This window comes from Panthera leo, chromosome C1, assembly GCF_018350215.1.
Source record: "Panthera leo isolate Ple1 chromosome C1, P.leo_Ple1_pat1.1, whole genome shotgun sequence".
Lineage (NCBI taxonomy): Eukaryota > Metazoa > Chordata > Mammalia > Carnivora > Felidae > Panthera > Panthera leo.
Window position 1 is genome coordinate 11967186 of NC_056686.1, and position 16698 is coordinate 11983883.

General features: G+C 58.9%; 1 protein-coding gene across 4 annotated transcripts in view; it reads left to right on the forward strand.

Annotated features, from left to right (window-relative positions):
• Positions 1-16698, forward strand: part of CROCC (ciliary rootlet coiled-coil, rootletin) — a 45585-nt gene that overhangs the window by 11729 nt on the left and 17158 nt on the right. For 2 of the 4 annotated variants that reach the window (XM_042950994.1, XM_042950992.1), the window contains 16 exons: positions 409-645; positions 1332-1428; positions 2103-2186; positions 2625-2858; positions 3602-3801; positions 5684-5866; positions 7193-7337; positions 7980-8126; positions 8569-8799; positions 9974-10167; positions 10439-10566; positions 11716-11885; positions 13949-14128; positions 14881-15015; positions 15335-15478; positions 15899-16137. In XM_042950994.1, the coding sequence (XP_042806928.1) occupies positions 409-645; positions 1332-1428; positions 2103-2186; positions 2625-2858; positions 3602-3801; positions 5684-5866; positions 7193-7337; positions 7980-8126; positions 8569-8799; positions 9974-10167; positions 10439-10566; positions 11716-11885; positions 13949-14128; positions 14881-15015; positions 15335-15478; positions 15899-16137 (2748 nt within the window). Of the gene's footprint in view, positions 1-408; positions 646-1331; positions 1429-2102; positions 2187-2624; positions 2859-3601; positions 3820-5683; positions 5867-7192; positions 7338-7979; positions 8127-8568; positions 8800-9973; positions 10168-10438; positions 10567-11715; positions 11886-13948; positions 14129-14880; positions 15016-15334; positions 15479-15898; positions 16138-16698 lie in introns of all 4 variants that reach the window. The other 2 variants (XM_042950991.1, XM_042950993.1) reach the window with 1 other exon arrangement.

Genomic DNA, 16698 nt, shown 5'->3' on the forward strand with positions numbered 1-16698 from the left:
TGTCACTGGTATTTCTGACATGAGCAGTACTGCAGTGGATCACTTTATACACAGGTCACTTCCCTTGCATTGGGCCATATCTGTAGGATAAATTCTTGGGAGTGTAGTTGGTGGGTCAAAGAACCTGCCCATTTATACTTTTCAGAGTGCTTCCTAATTGCCCTGCGCTGTGGTTACACCCACTTACCCTCCTGCCAGCAGTGTAGGCACAGCCTGTTTCTCCATAGCCTCATCTACACTGTGTGTTATGGGACTTTTTTTTTTTTTTTTCCCATCCAATAGTGGCATCCCACTGTTAACATCCTGGGATAGCTTTAGTTTATACTATAGTTAAACTATTAAACTATCCTGGGATGGTTTTAATTTATACCCCGCCATCCCATCCCCCTTCTGTGCTCTCTCCACCAGGGACCTGCTGCAGCTGGGAGGGGAGCTGGCCCGGACCTCAAGGGCCATCCAGGAGGCGGACCTGGGGCTGAGCGCAGGCCTGCGGCTGGCCGAGAGCCGGGCAGAGGCGGCCCTGGAGAAGCAGACACTGCTACAGGCCCAGCTGGACGAGCAGCTGCGGGACAAGGTGCTCCAGGAGAAGGACCTCGCCCAGCTGCAGGTGCAGAGCAACCTGGACAAGGCCAACCTCAGTGCCAGGTGCGTGAGGCAGGCCTCCCTGCAGAGTGAGCGTCTGGGGGCGCAGGGAAGAGCGAGTGTTTGTTCACCGGGGCTGGGCCTTTCCCCGGGGTGAGCTCAGCCAGTCTTCCCAGGCACCCCATTTGGCAGAGGGGGAGACTGAGGTTCAGGGGGCTCTTGTCCAGGGCACATTATGAGCAGTTTAACCACTGAGGCTAGAACTTACGCTCCTAGCTCTTGCGATCTAGATGAGTCCCAGAGATAAAGTGAGTAGCAACTTCATTCTCCATTTGTTTGTTTATTTATTTATTATTTATTTATATTTTTGAGAGAGAGGGAGAGAGAGAAGCGGGGCTCATATTCACCCGAAGCAGGGTTCATGCTTACCTGAAGCTGGGCTCGAGCTTACCCAAAGCAGGGCACGAGCTCACCTGATGTGGGACTCGAACTCATGAACTGTGGGATCATGACCTGAGCCAAAGTCAGACGCTTAAAGACTGAGCCACCCAGGTGCCTTCATTCTCCTTTCATAGATGAGCAATCTGAAGTCCAGAGAGAAGTGACTTGCTCAAGATCACACAGTTAGGGTGGTGGAACCGAGGGTCCCCCCTGAAGGTTTGGGAAAGCATGAAGGACACATTGCTGGTGGGTGTGAGGAGAGGCTGGGGTGGGTCTCGCATTCACCTCTGTCACTGCTCTTCTTCCAGAGTGACAGAGCTGGCCCTGACAGTGGAGCGCCTTCAGAACCAGAATCTGGAGAAGGATCGGGTCAACAAGGCCCTTACTGAGAAGCTTGAGGCCTTGGTGAGATGCACCTGACCCTGAGATGTGGCAGGGTGGGATCGGGAGGCCGACCAGACCCACAGATGAGGGCCATGTTTGCTAGGGCCATCCCTAGCATTCCATTCCGATTTGGTTTCACCCTCCCCCCCCCCCCCCCCATTAATTGAGCACCTAGTGTGTGCCAGGCTTAGTGGTAAGTACATTCACCTCCTTTATCCCATTTCATTCTTTCAGCAGCCCTGTGGCATGATCCCCATTACACAGATGAGGAAACTGAGGCCCAAGGAGAGATACTGTCTAGAGTCTCAGAGCCAATAAGCTGGGGCTTGAAAAGATGCTTGTGCCCTGCTAGCACAGGGCTCCTTCTCTAGGAACTGAGCTGCCTCCCCACCAGAGGGACACCCTTCAAGGGTACTGCCTGGGTTGGTCATCCTTCTGTGTGGGGCCTGGCCTGGGTCCTATGTCCGGCTCTCCTCCAATAGGCTGTGTGACCTATATAGTGACACTGCACTTCTCCGGGCCTGGTCTGTGCATTGAGGGCACGGGGGGTGCCATGGGGTCTACCAAGCGTCTGGCCTCTGAGCAGGGCCTTAGAGGCCACCTGATGGGTGGGGAGCCAGGGAGGGAGAATAAGGTGGAGATTCAGACTAGGGCAGAGACCCTGACCATCCCTTGTCTCCCCCACACCATTCCAGGAATCCCTGCGGCTCCAGGAGCAGGCGGCCCTGGAGACAGAGGACGGAGAGGGGCTGCAGCAGACCCTGAGAGACCTGGCACAGGTGGGAGGTGGGAAGGAGCCCTGGGCAGGGAGGGGCCGGGCAGTCTGGGGCCACCACGTCCTCTGGTGGCCTTGCGCTGAATCGCAAGCGGCTGGGGGCCCTGGGGACCCATGCTGCTGTTGGACACCCCTGCCAGCTGAGCCTGGCCTCTACCCCGAGGGGAGCCCCAGTCCGAGATGGGGAGGCGCTGCAAATTCCAGGCCCATCTGGGAGAATCGCCCAATGTCGTCTCGGCAATACACGGGAGAATAGCCGGCGGGCCGAGGCCTGTGAGCCAGGGCGGGTGGAATCGGGAGGACCTGTAGGAAGGGAGCTTAGAATGTGCGGCGGAGCGCGGAAGCCGGACACGGGGCGCCCGCCACCCCACTGCGTCGCCTGGGCTTCTTGGTCCAACTAACCCGCGGCCCCCTCCTCACTGGCCTGGCCCTCCCACCTCAGGCCGTCCTGTCGGACATGGAGAGCGGTGTCCAGCTAAGTGGCTCTGAGCGCACGGGGGACGCTTCGGACGGCAGCCTGCGGGGGCTCTCGGGCCCCCGGACCCCCTCCCCGCCGCGACGCTCCTCGCCCGGCCGCGGCCGATCCCCGCGCCGAGGCCCATCCCCGGCCTGCTCCGACTCCTCCACGCTCGCCCTGATCCACTCGGCCCTGCACAAGCGCCAGCTGCAGGTCCAGGTAGGCGGGGCACCAGCGCCCTGGGGCGGAGCCAGAGTCCCGGGGGCAGGACTTGGGGCATCTGGGGCGGAGCCAGTGTTGTGGGGGTGGAGCTAAGGAGGGGGCGGGGGGGAGGGAGGAGCCTGGGCTGGGCCTGAGCATTTTGGGTGGAGCCAAAACCCAGAGTTAGAGCTACTGAGTCAGGTCCCATGGAGGTGGGTGAGAACTCTGGGGCAGATCTGAGTCCAGAGTGGGAGGTGCTTGGGCAGCTGGGGGCGGAGCCTGGGGCAGAGCTAGAGTCCTGGTACCGAAATTAGAGAAGAGGTTCCGGGACAGGCAGAGCCAGGACCCTGGGAAAAGGCCTGGGGGGGAGGAACTAGTCTAGGATGAGAGGAACCGGGGGAGCTAGGGGCAAGGAGGAGTCTGGGGGAGAGTCAGAACCAGAATGCAAAGGGGAGGAGCCTGGGAGCCCTGGGATAGTCAGAATCGGGAAGAGGTCGGAATGTGCTTGGTGGTTTGCCTGGAGCTTACTTAGGTCAGTGTGTCTGAGGAAATGGCGGTCAGAGCCCCGGCAGAGCACTCGGAAGGGGGGTGGGGGCACAGTGAACGGGAGCGGAAACCTAGTCTGGAGGGCTTAGCCCCACTCTCCTGCCTCAGGCTTAGGCCACAGAGTAGGCTGGGTGTGTTCTTGGAATGAGCAGAGAGTAGGGGGCGCTCCGGAGCTTCCTAGGGCTCCCCCAGACTCAATGGTTCCCATGCCACAGGACATGCGTGGGCGCTATGAGGCCAGCCAGGACCTCCTGGGCACCCTGCGGAAGCAGCTTAGTGACAGCGAGGGTGAGCGCCGCAGCCTAGAGGAACAGCTGCGGCGTCTTCGGGACAAGACCAACGGGGCCACCCAGGCTCATGAGGATGCGCAGCGTGAGGCCCAGCGTCTGCGGGGCACCATTGACCTTCTGAACAGGTGCCTGAGAGGTCAGAGGTGGGGGCCTGGATCTAATGCCAGCCCGAGCCTGTAAGCATGTGGATTGCACTTACATGGTCATAACTGGCCCTATGTCTGTTAAAATTCAAATTAATTGAGGGCATCTGGGTGGCTCAGTCCATTAAATGTCTGACCCTGATTTCGGCTCAGGTCATAATCTCACAGGTTGTGAGTTCGAGCCCTGTGTCAGGTTCTGCGCTGACAGCACAGAACCTGCTTGAGATTCTCTGTCTCCCTCTCTTTCTGCCCCTCCCCTACTCCCTCTCTTATCTCTTTCTCTCTCTCAAAAATAAATAAATATTAAAAAAAATTAAATTAGGTAAACATTTTAAAAAGTAAAAGTTCAGTCCCTCAGTTGTCCTTGACACATTTTAAAAGCTCAGTAGCCACAAATGGCTACAGAACGTTTCTATCATCCCAGAGAGTTCTAATGACAGTGCCATTTAGACTCTGTCATTGGAGATCTTTGAGACAAGAAATTACCCACTCTTAGCTATCTGGTTATTTTTGTTGTTGTTGTTGTTGTTTGCTGTTTCTCCTCAGTGTAACTGCAGAATTAAAAGTTTGAAAAAGGAAGGGGAGGGGTGCCTGGATGGCTCAGTTGGTTAAGCATCCGACTTTGGCTCAGGTCATGATCTCATGGTGAATGAGTTCGAGCCCTACGTTGGTCTCTGTGCTGACAGCTCAGAGCCTGGGGCCTGCTTGGGATTCTGTGTCTCCCTCTCTCTCTCTGCCCTCCCCAGCTCGTGCTGTCTCTCATTCTCTCTTTCTCCCAAACACAAACAAACATTAAAAATTAAAAAAAAAAAGAAAAAGAAACAAGAAGGGGAAATAAGAAGGCAGGACCTTCTCACAGCCTCACCTGCCTGTCCTAACCTCTGTTAGGGAGCACGGACTCTGCTCCCCGTTGTGTTTCCTGGCAGTGACGTAGATAAGGCTTCTAGTACACCTGCCATGTGCCAGGCTCATTGCCAAGCGCTTTGGGCAGATTATTTAAATTAGTCTTCCCATCAAACTCCCGCAGGTTGGAGCTGGGGCTATCCCGAGGTTGAAAGACTTGTCCCAGCTGATGCAGCAGTGTGGCTGGGGGTAGGAATTGGAACTCAGGTCCATCTGAGAGCAAAACCCGGGCTCCCCATGCCTTGGAAGGAGGGCCTGATACGTGGCTGTGTTCACGGTGAACTCCTCATCTTGCATTCTGCTATTTTTATTTCATATATCATGTTACATGGTTTTTCCCACCCACTGCGGCCTTTGTGTCTGGTACACTTACCGGTTGCCCCTTCAAGTGAAGAGGCGGGCAGTGAAGGCTATGCCAGCGATCAGCCCTAAGCTGATGCCCAAGCTAAGAACCCCGGCTTGGCTCGGAAGGAGGGGTGACATCCCCTGCTCCGTTGCTGTGACCACTGGCACTGGGGCAAGAGGCAACACTCTGTGAACCTCCAGAGTTCCCAGTTGCAGTCCCCTCCCTCCCTCGCCGGCCACCGTGTGCAGCTGGGCATACCCAGCTCTCCTGGGCCTTCCAGAATTGAGGGGCATTTCCTGGTCATACAGACTGGCCCGTGTGTCCCGAGAGCCTAGCGTGGCCTGGTGGGGTTGTTGGGGGCCATGCCAGTGCCTCCATCCGTTCCCTTGGGTGGGCTGGGGGGGAGAAGGAAAGCTGGGTGTCCTCTGACGGGAAGAGTCCGCTCCAGGGAGATGCGGATGAAGTGAGTCGTGCTGAGGGCGGGGTCGGGGAAGGCTTCCTGGAGGCAGGTGCCTTAGAGGTCAGAGGACGGGGCTCACGGGAGGACAGCAGCACGGCCCTCTTGGCCGGGGAGAGCCGCCCCAGCAGCGCCTTCGGCTCTCCCTCCTCCTCCAGGGAGAAGGACAGCCTGGCCCGCAGCCTGCAGGCGGCCCAGCAGCAGGCCGAGGAGCTACGGCAGGAGCGAGAGAAGCTGCAGGCGGCCCAGGAGGACCTGCGGCGCCAGCGGGACCGGCTGGAGGAAGAGCGGGAGGACACGGTGCGGGACAGCGAGCGGACTCGCAGGGAGCTCGAGCGCAGGTGAGCGGCTTCTGGCCTCCCCTGCCCAGAACGGACCTTGGGAGTCCCGACGGTCCTCCCTGGGGGCCGGGGAGGACCGACGGTGTCCCAGACGTCCTACTGTCTTGAGGAGTCTTTGTGGCACCTCTCTGAGGAAGGGTCTTCTCACCAGCCCCGTTTCGGGAAACTGAGGCTCAGGGAGATACAGTCACTTACCGGAGATCAGAGGACTGCTATGAGGCAGGAGTGTGGACGGTGACAACAACGATAACTAAAATAGCAGTAGTAACACTAATATCATTGTTTAGGGGTGCCTGAGTGGCTCAGTCCGACTTCAGCTCAGGTCATGATCTCGAGGTTTGTGAGTTCGAGTCCCACGTCGGGCTCTGTGCTGACAGCTCAGAGCCTGGAGCCTGCTTTGGACTCTGTGTCTCCCTCTCTGTCTGCCCCTGCCCTGCTCACACTCTCTCTCTCTCTCTCTCTCAATAATAAATAAACATAAAAAAATTAATATCATTGTTTAAATTGAAAGAGTAATCTAATATTACCAAGTATTAGACACCATTTTAAGCACTAAGGTTCTCTCTCTCCCCCCCCTTTTTTTTAACGTGTATTTATTTTTCAGAGAAAGAGAGCAGGGGAGGGACAGAGAGAGAGGATCCCAAGTAGGCTCTGTGCTGTTAGCGCAGGACCCGACGCAGGGCTCGAACTCACAAACCGTGAGATCACGACCTGAATCAAAGTCGGCCGCTCACCCGACTGAGCCTCCCCGGCACCCCTACACTGAGGTTCTCGTGTTCAGCCCTCATGGCAACTCTGCTGTAGGAGCTCTCATCCCCATTTTGTGGATGGTGAAACTGAGGCATAGAAGGGCCATGTAATCTGACCTAGGTCATCACACGGCTAGTTAGTAAAGAGCCGGGCTTTGAACCCAAGCGTTCTGCCTTCAGAGTTAACCTCTTGGCCACTGCACTGCCTCCTCCTCTGAGGCATAAGTAACAGTGCTGTTTAGTACCTTGTGGTAGAGAATATTGTTCTTGCTTCTGCAGACTGTTGGGGAGATATGTCAGGCACTGTTTTAAGCATTTCATGTTCAGTAGATCACATATCCTTATAACAACTTCATGAGGCAGCTGTTACCCCATTTTGCAGATGTGAAAACTGAGGCCCAGAGTCCCAGAGTCCCAGAGCCAAGAGTGGTGGGCTTGGCTGTCCTTGTGAGTGAGGCTCTGGCCTCCAGGGCTCCCGTCTCAGGCCTGGTCCCTGGCCTGCGCCAGCGCCGTCTGGCTGCGGGAGACTCTGAGCAGGGAGGTGACGTGGGGCACCCGCCCACCCTGCGTCCCACAGCCACAGACAGCTAGAGCAGCTGGAAATGAAGCGCTCAGGGCTGGCGAAGGAGCTGGTGGAAGTGAGGGAGGCGCTGAGCTGTGCCACGCTGCAGAGGGACATGCTACAGGCCGAGAAGGCCGAGGTGGCTGAGGCGCTGACCAAGGTGGGTCCCCGAGGCCCCAGGCCTTCTCCCTCTGGCCACACACTGCCCCCTGTTTCCGGCTGGCCTCTGACCCTGTGCACAGGCTGATCCCGGCCCCCCAGACCACAGGCTGTCCTCGGACCCCAGTCATAAGTGAACGGACCTCTATTAGTGGTCATGTCCTTGCTTTTCCAGATGTGTCTGGGGCAGTGCTGTTCAGGCCATCCCATCCCACCTCTGGACACGGGTCCTGGGGTCTGTGAGAGCTGGGGACACAGTCCTTGGCGGGTGCCTGCCCCACCCCTGTACTCTGGGTCTTGAGCAGTGTCCCCTTAGACCCTGCTCTGTGGGACCCTCTGACCCCCGGCCTGCCCTACAAGAGCTGGGGTTCCCTTGGCTCCCGCACAGCTCTCCCGTGTGTGGCTTCTTTTGAGCAACTTCATAGGCAGCCGGCCTGTAGCTATTGTTTTCTGTCTCATGGTGTGTTTTCCCTCGCCCCCCACCCCGTCTCTGAGGGTGTTTCTCCCCACCCTCCCGCCTCCATGCCTCCACCCTCTCCCATCTCCGTGCCTCTGCACGTCGTTTCCTGCCTCTCCCCACCTCTCCCCTCTCTCCATCTCTCCCATCCGGCTGTCTCTGGCCACCCTGGCCCCCACCCCGCAGGCTGAGGCCGGCCGTGTGGAGCTCGAACTCTCAATGACCAAGCTGAGGGTCGAGGAGGCCTCTCTGCGGGACTCCTTGTCCAAGCTGAGCGCCCTCAACGAGAGCCTCGCCCAGGACAAGCTGGGTCTGAACCGCCTCGTCGCCCAGGTATGCCGTGTGCCCGCAGACCGCCCACCGTGTGCCCCACTCAGAAGCCCGACTCACTGAGGTGCCCCAGGCCCAGCCTCGGCCCCCGCCCCTCACCCTCGCTGCATATCTCCCTGTACACCTCTGGCCCTGTACCTGTCGGGACAGGTCCTGGTCCTGTCCTGTGCCTGGTCCATCTGTGCCTGTCCTGGTCACTGCCTCTCTTTCTGTGTCTGTTCTGACTCTGTCTGTGTCTTCTCTCTCCTGGTCTGAGAGAAAAGAAGCTCCGTGGACCCTCCTCCCTGCTGCCTCCTCCTCAGTGTCCCCACACCCTTTCTCCCGGGGAGCCTCCCCTGGGCTGGCTGTGATGGGTGGGTGGGTGGGTGGAGAGGAGGGGGCGTCCGCGGTCCTTCCGCTGGTGGAGGGGCTGAGCTGACCCTCCGGCTGGTTCGCTTGCACGCAGCTGGAAGAGGAAAAGGCGGCCCTACTGGGCCGGCAACGGCAGGTGGAGCAGGAGGCCTGCTTGGCACGGGAGGCGCAGGAACGGCTGGAGCACCTACGGTTGGAGCAGGAGGTGGAACAGCAGGGCCTGGAGGGCTCCCTGCGGGTGGCCGAGCAGGCCCGGGAGGCCCTGGAGCACCAGCTCCCCACGTTGCGCCAGGAGCGCTGCCGGCTGCAGGAGCAGCTGGCCCAGGTGGGTGTAGGGGGGGTGGGGATGGGAGCAAGGAGGGGGAAGGGGTTTCAGCCTCCCAGCCTCCTGCATCCTGGGATCCAGGGGATCCCCATCCAGGGGATAGCTCCCGGGCCTAGGAGCGAGATTCTGGGTTTAAGTCCAGCCCTCCCTTTGCTAGCTGGGAGCCGTGGGCAAGCTCCACAACCGCCCGATGCCTCAGTTGACCCTTCTGTCACGTGGGGCTAATAGTTCTCATCACAAAGGGTTGTTCTGAACAGCACAGTCGAGGAGGCACTTGGTAGACGGATCACCACCCAGTAAAAATTCATGATACGATACCAGGTAGAGAAGTTTTGAATTGGCATCTTAGACTTTTGGGGACCCAGCGGGAAGGCACCTTAGGATTTCAGGGATCCAGGGGCCTTGATATAGTGCCTGTCCTGGAGAGCCCAGGTTCCTGGGAGGGACCTCTAGGCGATGGGCTACGGGGCACAGGACACAGGGCTCCAGGTCTCCGCTCTGTTTTGTGTATTCAGCTCCTCTGGAAATTTTCGGGCACAGAAAGCATTCTGGCACTCCCCAAACTGAGTGAGGACACTTATTATTTTATTTGAGAAGGAGAATGGGGGAGAAGGGCAGAGGGAGAGAGGGCGAATCTCAGGCAGGCCTCATGCTCAGTGCGGAACCTGACGTGGGGCTCAATCCTATGAACATGAGCTCATGACCTGAGCTGAAGTCAGGACGCTTAACCGACTGAGCCCCCCAGGCGCCCCTGTATTTATTTGTTTTGAGAGACAGAGAGAGAGAGAGAACGAGAGAAAATGAGTGGGGAGGGGCGGGGAGAGAGGGAGAGACAGAATCCCAAGCAGGCTCTGTGCTGTGAGCTCAGAGCCCAGGGCGGGGCTTGATCTCACAAACCGTGAGATCACGACCTGAGCCAAAATTAAGAGTCGGACGCTTAACGACGCACTGAGCCACCCAGGCGCCCCCTGACGCTTATTTTGTATGCGTGTACATCGTATGTCCGGGGAACGCTGTGATTTGTCCAAGTACACACAGCACACACAGCCTGAGGTTGAATCCAGGTCTCCCGCCTGCCAGGCCAGGCCCGGGTCGGGCTCAGGGTCAGGGTGCTGCCTGACGAGAAGCCGGGGAGTTTGGGGAGTGGTACTCATGGTGCCTGGGTCGGGGCCAGCTCTCCCGGCAGCTGAGCGGGCGCGAGCAGGAGCTGGAACAGGCACGGAGGGAGACGCAGCGGCAGGTAGAGGCGCTGGAGCGGGCAGCCCGGGAGAAGGAGGCTCTGGCCAAAGAGCGGGCCGGCCTGGCGGTGCAGCTGGCCGCAGCTGAGCGAGAAAGCCGGACCCTGTCGGAGGAGGCCACACGCTTGCGGTAAGGCCTTAGGCCTTAGGCCCCGTCCCGGGGGGACGGGGGGAGGGGGGTCTGCCTGGGCCCGCCCTGGCATTGGCCCACGGGGGCAGTTACTTAGGAGCCAGGCTTGCCAACACGTTCTATCTAGGGCCCAGCCTCCCCCCAGGGAGCGTGGGCCTGGCTGAGCAGGTAGGCTGGCACCTGGCCCACGGCCAGCCACGCCCTGGGAGCCACAGTTTCCTGGGGCCCAGGAGGCTGAGTCCCAAGGCCTCAGGGATTGTATGTGCCGCAGCCTGGAGAAGGAAGCCCTGGAGAGTAGCCTGTTCGAGGTGCAGCGGCAGTTGGCGCAGCTCGAGGCCCGCCGGGAGCAGCTGGAAGCCGACGGGCAGGCCCTGCTGCTGGCCAAGGAGACCCTGACTGGTATGGGGGGCCTGAATCGGGGGTAGGGAACTCCAGGCTCCAGCCCGGTCTATAACCCATCGGGTTCTGGGGGCTCTGGAGGTTGGGAGCACTGGCCCTGGAGTCTGGCTGACCTGAGTTCCGATTCTGCTTTTGCTACTTAGATCTGAGCTCTCTCGAGCAAGCCTCTTCCCTCTCTGGGCCGAAGGTTCCTCAATGGCAGTTAGAGGTGATAATGCTCCTCCTCTACAGCTGTTGCCAGGATGAGGCGAGAAAAACGTGTGAAGGCCTTGGCCCAGGGCCTGGTTCAGCCAGCGGTGGCTGTTTGTCCTCGTCAGGGCACTTAGGTCTGAGTTCTCTGCAGAGCCACGGACTCTCTCGGCCCCCCACCCGCAGCCCCTCTTCCCTCCGCGTTCCCCACCCAGTGTCTCAACTCAGGGGTTCCTCTTACTCAACGAGCATTTACCAGGCATCTACTTGGGCCGTAAAAATTAATTTTGCTGTCCACATCTACCTGAGCCAGACAGAACCAGGAAGGGGCATGCTGACAGAGTCTCTGGTGGGCTTCCAACCCAGGAGATGGTTTTTAGATTGTTCCCAGTGGGGTATGACTTCCCCATGGTCACCTCCATTAGTGCTGACAGCCCAGCAAGTATGTTTATTACAATCAGTCATTAAAGGAGACGCCTTATGGAAAGCCGTGCAGCTTTGGAAAATTACCTGACTTCCCTGAGCCTCCATTTCCTCATCTGTAGATTGGGCATGAGACAAGCCACGTAGGTGTGTTACGAAGGTGTGGTGAGAATATATCTCTCATGTGCTCAGCCAGGAGTTTGACCCCTTGTAAGCATTCAGTCAATAATTCAGTCAACCCCATTATTGCTAACCCCATTTTGCTAACCTCCCCATTTGGGGGAGGGAGGTCTTCCTCATGTCGTTTCATTTCTTTGATGCCATTCGCAGTCGACAGGGAGGGAGACAGGGCCAATAGACTCATGTGGCAGATGGGGAAACTGAGGCCCAGAGAGAGCAGGGAGCTTCTCCAAGGGAACTCAGCCTAGATCCCAGGGGGACCCTCGATCATCTGGGAACTTGCCCACGTGGCTCATCAGGTTTGAGTCTGCTGGCCCATGGGGAGGTTCTGACCCAAGGCTGTCCCTTCCTGTGCAGGGGAGCTGGTGGGCCTACGGCAACAGATGACAACTACAGAGGAGAAGGTGGCTCTGGACAAGGAGCTGATGGCCCAGAAGCTGGTGCAGGCTGAGCGGGAAGCCCAGGCCTCTCTGCGGGAGCAGCGGGCCGCCCATGAGGAGGACTTGCAACGACTCCAGCGAGAGAAGGTTCGGGCAGCTGGTTGGGGCAGGCGGGGCTCTGAACCGGTGTCTCCTCCGTGACCTCAGGCAACTCACCCTTCTCACTCTGCATCAGTCTCCAAATCTGTGAAACGGAACCTCATCCCTGTCCCAGGGGCCCTGAGGGCACCTGTGAGGATCCACTGGGGATGCCTTATCAAACATGCAGATTCCCAGGCCCCAAATCTGGTTCAGCCCTGGTGATCCTGATGCAGGGGGTCCACAGCCACATTTGGGAAACGCTGATCTAATGTATAGTAGGAAAGCACTTTTTTTTTTAAGTTTATTTATTTATTTTGAGAGAGAGAGTGAGAGCGCGTGTGCAAGTGGGGGAGGGGCAGAGAGAGAGAAGAGAGAAGATCTCAAGCAGGCTCTGCACCATCAGTGCAGAATCTGATGCGGAGCTCGAACTCACTCACAAACCAACCTTGAGATCATGACCTGAGCTGATGTCAGACGCTTAAAGCTTAGCTTAACAGACTGAGCCACCTAAGCACCCCTGGAAAACACTTTCATTTGCTAAGAAGTGCTGTTTGCATACGAAAGACCACTCTGGGACCTGAGCACTTAGGCAAAGAGCCAGGTCACCAGAAGACCAAACAGAGCTATCTAAGAGCACTGGTTCTAGAGTTTCTTTGCCTGGGTTTGGACCTGATCTTGGTCATATATTGGTTAGGTTGCCTACGGCCTCAGTGCCTGTAACGATGGGGATAATGATAGTATAGAGTATTGTGAAGGTGAGGTGAGATAATCCATAAAAAGGGTTTGGAATAATGACTGGCACTTCATAAGTGCTCCATAAACGCTGATTGTTATTACCATGGCCCTAAGATACTGTCCAGAGCCCCGTGTTGGACAGGGCTGCGTCTCTCAGCAGTTCAGGCTGTTGCTTTATGACTCCAGGGGCCACCCCATGGCGCCTAGAGTCAGTCGTCTTAGATTTGGGTGGATAGTATTTCCCTTCTCCAGCAGGGGGCAGCAAAGATTTGAAGAAGGGGCACCTGGGCCTACTTCTCGCAAGGTTGCTAGGGCCTACTGCTGGGGCCAAGTACCCGCCTGGGACCACCAGGGGGCCGTTCTTTCTTTGCCTGTGGGTTCTACCTACTCACCCATCCACCCAGTCCCCAGGGCGCCAGACTCCTGTGTCCTCTCTGACTCCTCCTGTGCCTTCTGGCTTGGCCTCTTAACATCACCGCATCTGTTCTCTTCTGTCGGGCTGCTCTGCCATCCCCAGACCCCCTTTGCTCCCCACAGCCCACCCCGCCCCTCACTACCTCAGCCCCGATCCCCATCCCTCTTCCACAGCTTCCAAACCGCCCCTCGATCCAGCTCATCCCTAGCTTGCCCCGACTCTTCTCAGAATCAGCCCACCCCTCTCTACAGCCCACAGGGCCTGGTCTGGCCTGGCTGCTGCCCATGGCTCTGATGCATGTCCCCCTCGTAGTTCAAGCAAGCTCCAGTGACCTTATTTTTTTTAATTTTTATTTATTTTTTAAAATTTTTTAACGTTTATTTATTTTTGAGACAGAGAGAGACACAGCATGAAGGGGGGAGGGTCAGAGAGAGAGGGAGACACAGAATTCGAAACAGGCTCCAGGCTCTGAGCAGTCAGCACAGAGCCCGACGCGGGGCTTGAACCCACAGACCGCGAGATCATGAGCTAAAGTTGGACGCTTAACCGACTGAGCCACCCAGGCGCCCCTCCAGTGACCTTAGATACAGTGTGTCGGGTTTTCTCTTTCCTCCGGGCCCGGGGCTGGACTCTGGGTTTGGGATTCTATTTCTCTCTTGACCTGACGGACTGCGGCTCATCTGTCCTTTGGGAAGTGTTCTCTGGCCCCCGGGCCAGGTTCCTGCCGCTCCCTGGGGCGCACACAGCCCCGGCGCAACCCCGTCACAGCCCTTATCATTCACCCCACCTTGTAGTTGCCTGGTGGCCTGCCCTGCCGCTCAGGTTCTGGGCTACGAGTGGCTCTCACTGGCCTGAGGTCGGTGAGGGGCCGCCTGAGTCCAGCCTTGCGGCTCACACGTGCCCGGGGCCTGGCCCGCAGGAGGCAGCGTGGCGGGAGCTGGAGGCCGAGCGGGCCCAGCTGCAGGGTCAGATGCACCGGGAGCGAGAGGAGCTGTTGGCACGGCTGGAGGCAGAGAAGGAAGAGCTGAGCGAGGAGATCGCCGCCCTGCAGCAGGAGCGTGACGAGGGCCTCCTCCTGGCCGAGAGCGAGAAGCAGCAGGTTCGTGAGCCCCGGGGTGGCCTCCGCTGCTGCCCCAGGGGCCCCTGTTCTCCCGGGGCTGGTCCCTGTTCAGCTGCTCAGCAGCTGGGAGCTAGGAGTCCCTCTCTAGGTCTCAGTTTTCTCACCTGCAGGATGGGGGGGACTCCAGGGGTGTGTGTGAAGCATTGCTGAGACCACGTTCAGTGAGCCGTGCCTGGAAACTTCCGGAGCGGCTGTCACATTCGTGGCACTGTGAGCACTGGGTCCCAGAAAGCTGACCCACAGTCTGCCCTCCCTTCTGCCACTCCAGGCTGGCCGTGGTGTCCCCGGGGCTGCCTTCTGAGCGGTCCCTGCGTTGCCCACGTGTAGCAGCTGAACCCTCCTCAAAAGCGCTAACTCCTGACTTTCCCATACCGTAAAGGAGACAGGCCTGTCCTTACTGGCTGTGTCACTCTGAGCAAGCCACTCTGCCTCTTTGAGTCCGTTTCCTCATCTGTAAAAGGGGAATAACGAAGGGCCAGGATTACCGAGGGAAGTTGGCAGGATTTCTAAGTTGTGTCCACGTCCAGACTTGCTGTTATGGCGGTCGTGCCCTTTTCGGGGGCTACGGAGGGGGTGAGTCCGCACCGCTGCCCCGGGTCCACCTGTGGTGACCCAGACAAGGCACCGAGCCCCCAGGGGGCACATTTCCCAGGGCAGGGTCGGGGAAGGGCCCAAGCGTGCCCCCATGACCAGCCGAGCCCCCAAGCCCTTTGCTCCCCGCCTCTGCCCAGGCCCTGTCCCTGAAGGAGTCCGAGAAGACGGCGTTGTCAGAGAAGCTGATGGGTACACAGCACAGCCTGGCCGCCGTCTCCCTGGATTTGGAGCGGCACAAGAGAGACGCCCAGAGCCGGCAGGAGCAGGACCGGGTAGGGCAGGCCAGGCAGGTGGGCCTCCATCCGAGCCAGGAGGCACGACCCTGCTTGGAGGGGCCCCCTCTCCCAGGCTGTGGGGGGAGCTTCAGCCCCTCCGTGGGGTCCCCCATGAGAGGGAGGTGGCACAACTCTGCCCGGTGAATCCTAGTCTGAGGGAGAGAGCGGCTGTGGGCACAGCACTCACTGGGCATCAAGGGATCAGCAGACGGTGTGGCAGGCCCGCGGGAAGGGCCGCGTTTGGAGCCGACCCTCCTGGAAACAGCCGGGGGAGGGGGACGGGGGCACCAAGTCTGAGGAGTCCTGTCTGTCCTAGAGCACTGTGAACGCGCTGACGTCCGAGCTGCGGGACCTACGGGCCCAGCTTGAGGAGGCTGCCGCAGCCCACGCCCAGGAGGCCAAGAGGCTGCAAGAACAGGCCCGAAACCTGGACAGGCAGCGGGAGTCCTCCATGCGCGAGGTGAGCCGTTACGGGCAGCACACCCTAGATGCCGCGGGGGGCCTGGCCCCCTAGGGGCCCAGAAGAGCGTGTAAGGTTTGTCCCTGCATTTGAGAACGAGCGAACAGCCAATGTAGAAAGGAGGCGGTAAGCCTTTATTAAGCGCTCGTTGTATCTGTCTGGGACTCGGCACTGGTGGGGTCCCTGCCCTCTTGGTGTCCCTCCGTAGAAAGATCCTGGTGGATGATTATTTCAGGCCCAGACACCACTAACTCCAGCACGCTCTGCCCCCGAATCAGAACTCACACCTGTGGTCTGAGTCGCTGCAGAGCCGCGGGGCAGGTGCCTGTGGCCGGGGATACAGGTGCGGGCTGGCTTCTGCCAAGTGCCGGCTCCGGCAGGGCCCGTACCCTGTCCCGTGACAACCTGCCACCCTCGCAGGCAGAAGAGCTTCGGACGCAGCTGCGCCTGCTGGAGGACGCCCGTGACGGGTTGCGGCGGGAGCTGCTCGAGGCCCAGCGCAAGGTGCGCGACAGTCAGGATGGCCGTGAGGCCCAGCGCCAGGAGGCCAGCGAGCTGCGGCGCAGCCTGGGTGAGGGCGTCAAGGAGCGCGAGGCCCTGCGGCGTTCCAACGAGGAGCTGCGGGCGGCCGTGAAGAAGGCTGAGAGCGAACGGATCAGGTGGGGCAACGTGGGGGCAGGGGCCAGCTCGGTCCTTCACCGGGCCCATCCTTCACCCTGGATCACGTCCCTGGAAGCTGACTTCACCCCCAGGGTTCTGGGGAAATCACACAGATGGGGAGTCTGTGCCCTTGAACCACAGCTGGCCACGTGGGTGGTTTTAGGCAATTTTCCCATCTGAAAGAAGGGGAAAGGTAGCAGCTGACCCCACCTGCTGGTGTCACCCTGGAGACTAGCCCCAACCCTGGAGTCACCTGTTGGCCTCTGGCAGCCTCGGGCCTGGCCCCCGGCCCTACAGGGCTTAGCTCAGGAGGGGCAAGTAACACTTGGGGCACCTCTAGGCCAAGAGCCAGTCCGACCAACTCCAGGGATTAGGGAAACAGACTTTTTTTTTTTTAAGTTTATTTATTTATTTTGAGAGACAGAGCAAGCAGAGGAGGGGCAGAGAGAGGGGGGGAGAGAGAATCCAAGCAGGCGCCTCACTGTCAGCGCAGAGCCCGACGCGGGGCTTGAACTCGCGAACCATGAGATCGTGACCTGAGCCGAAACGGGAGTCAGACA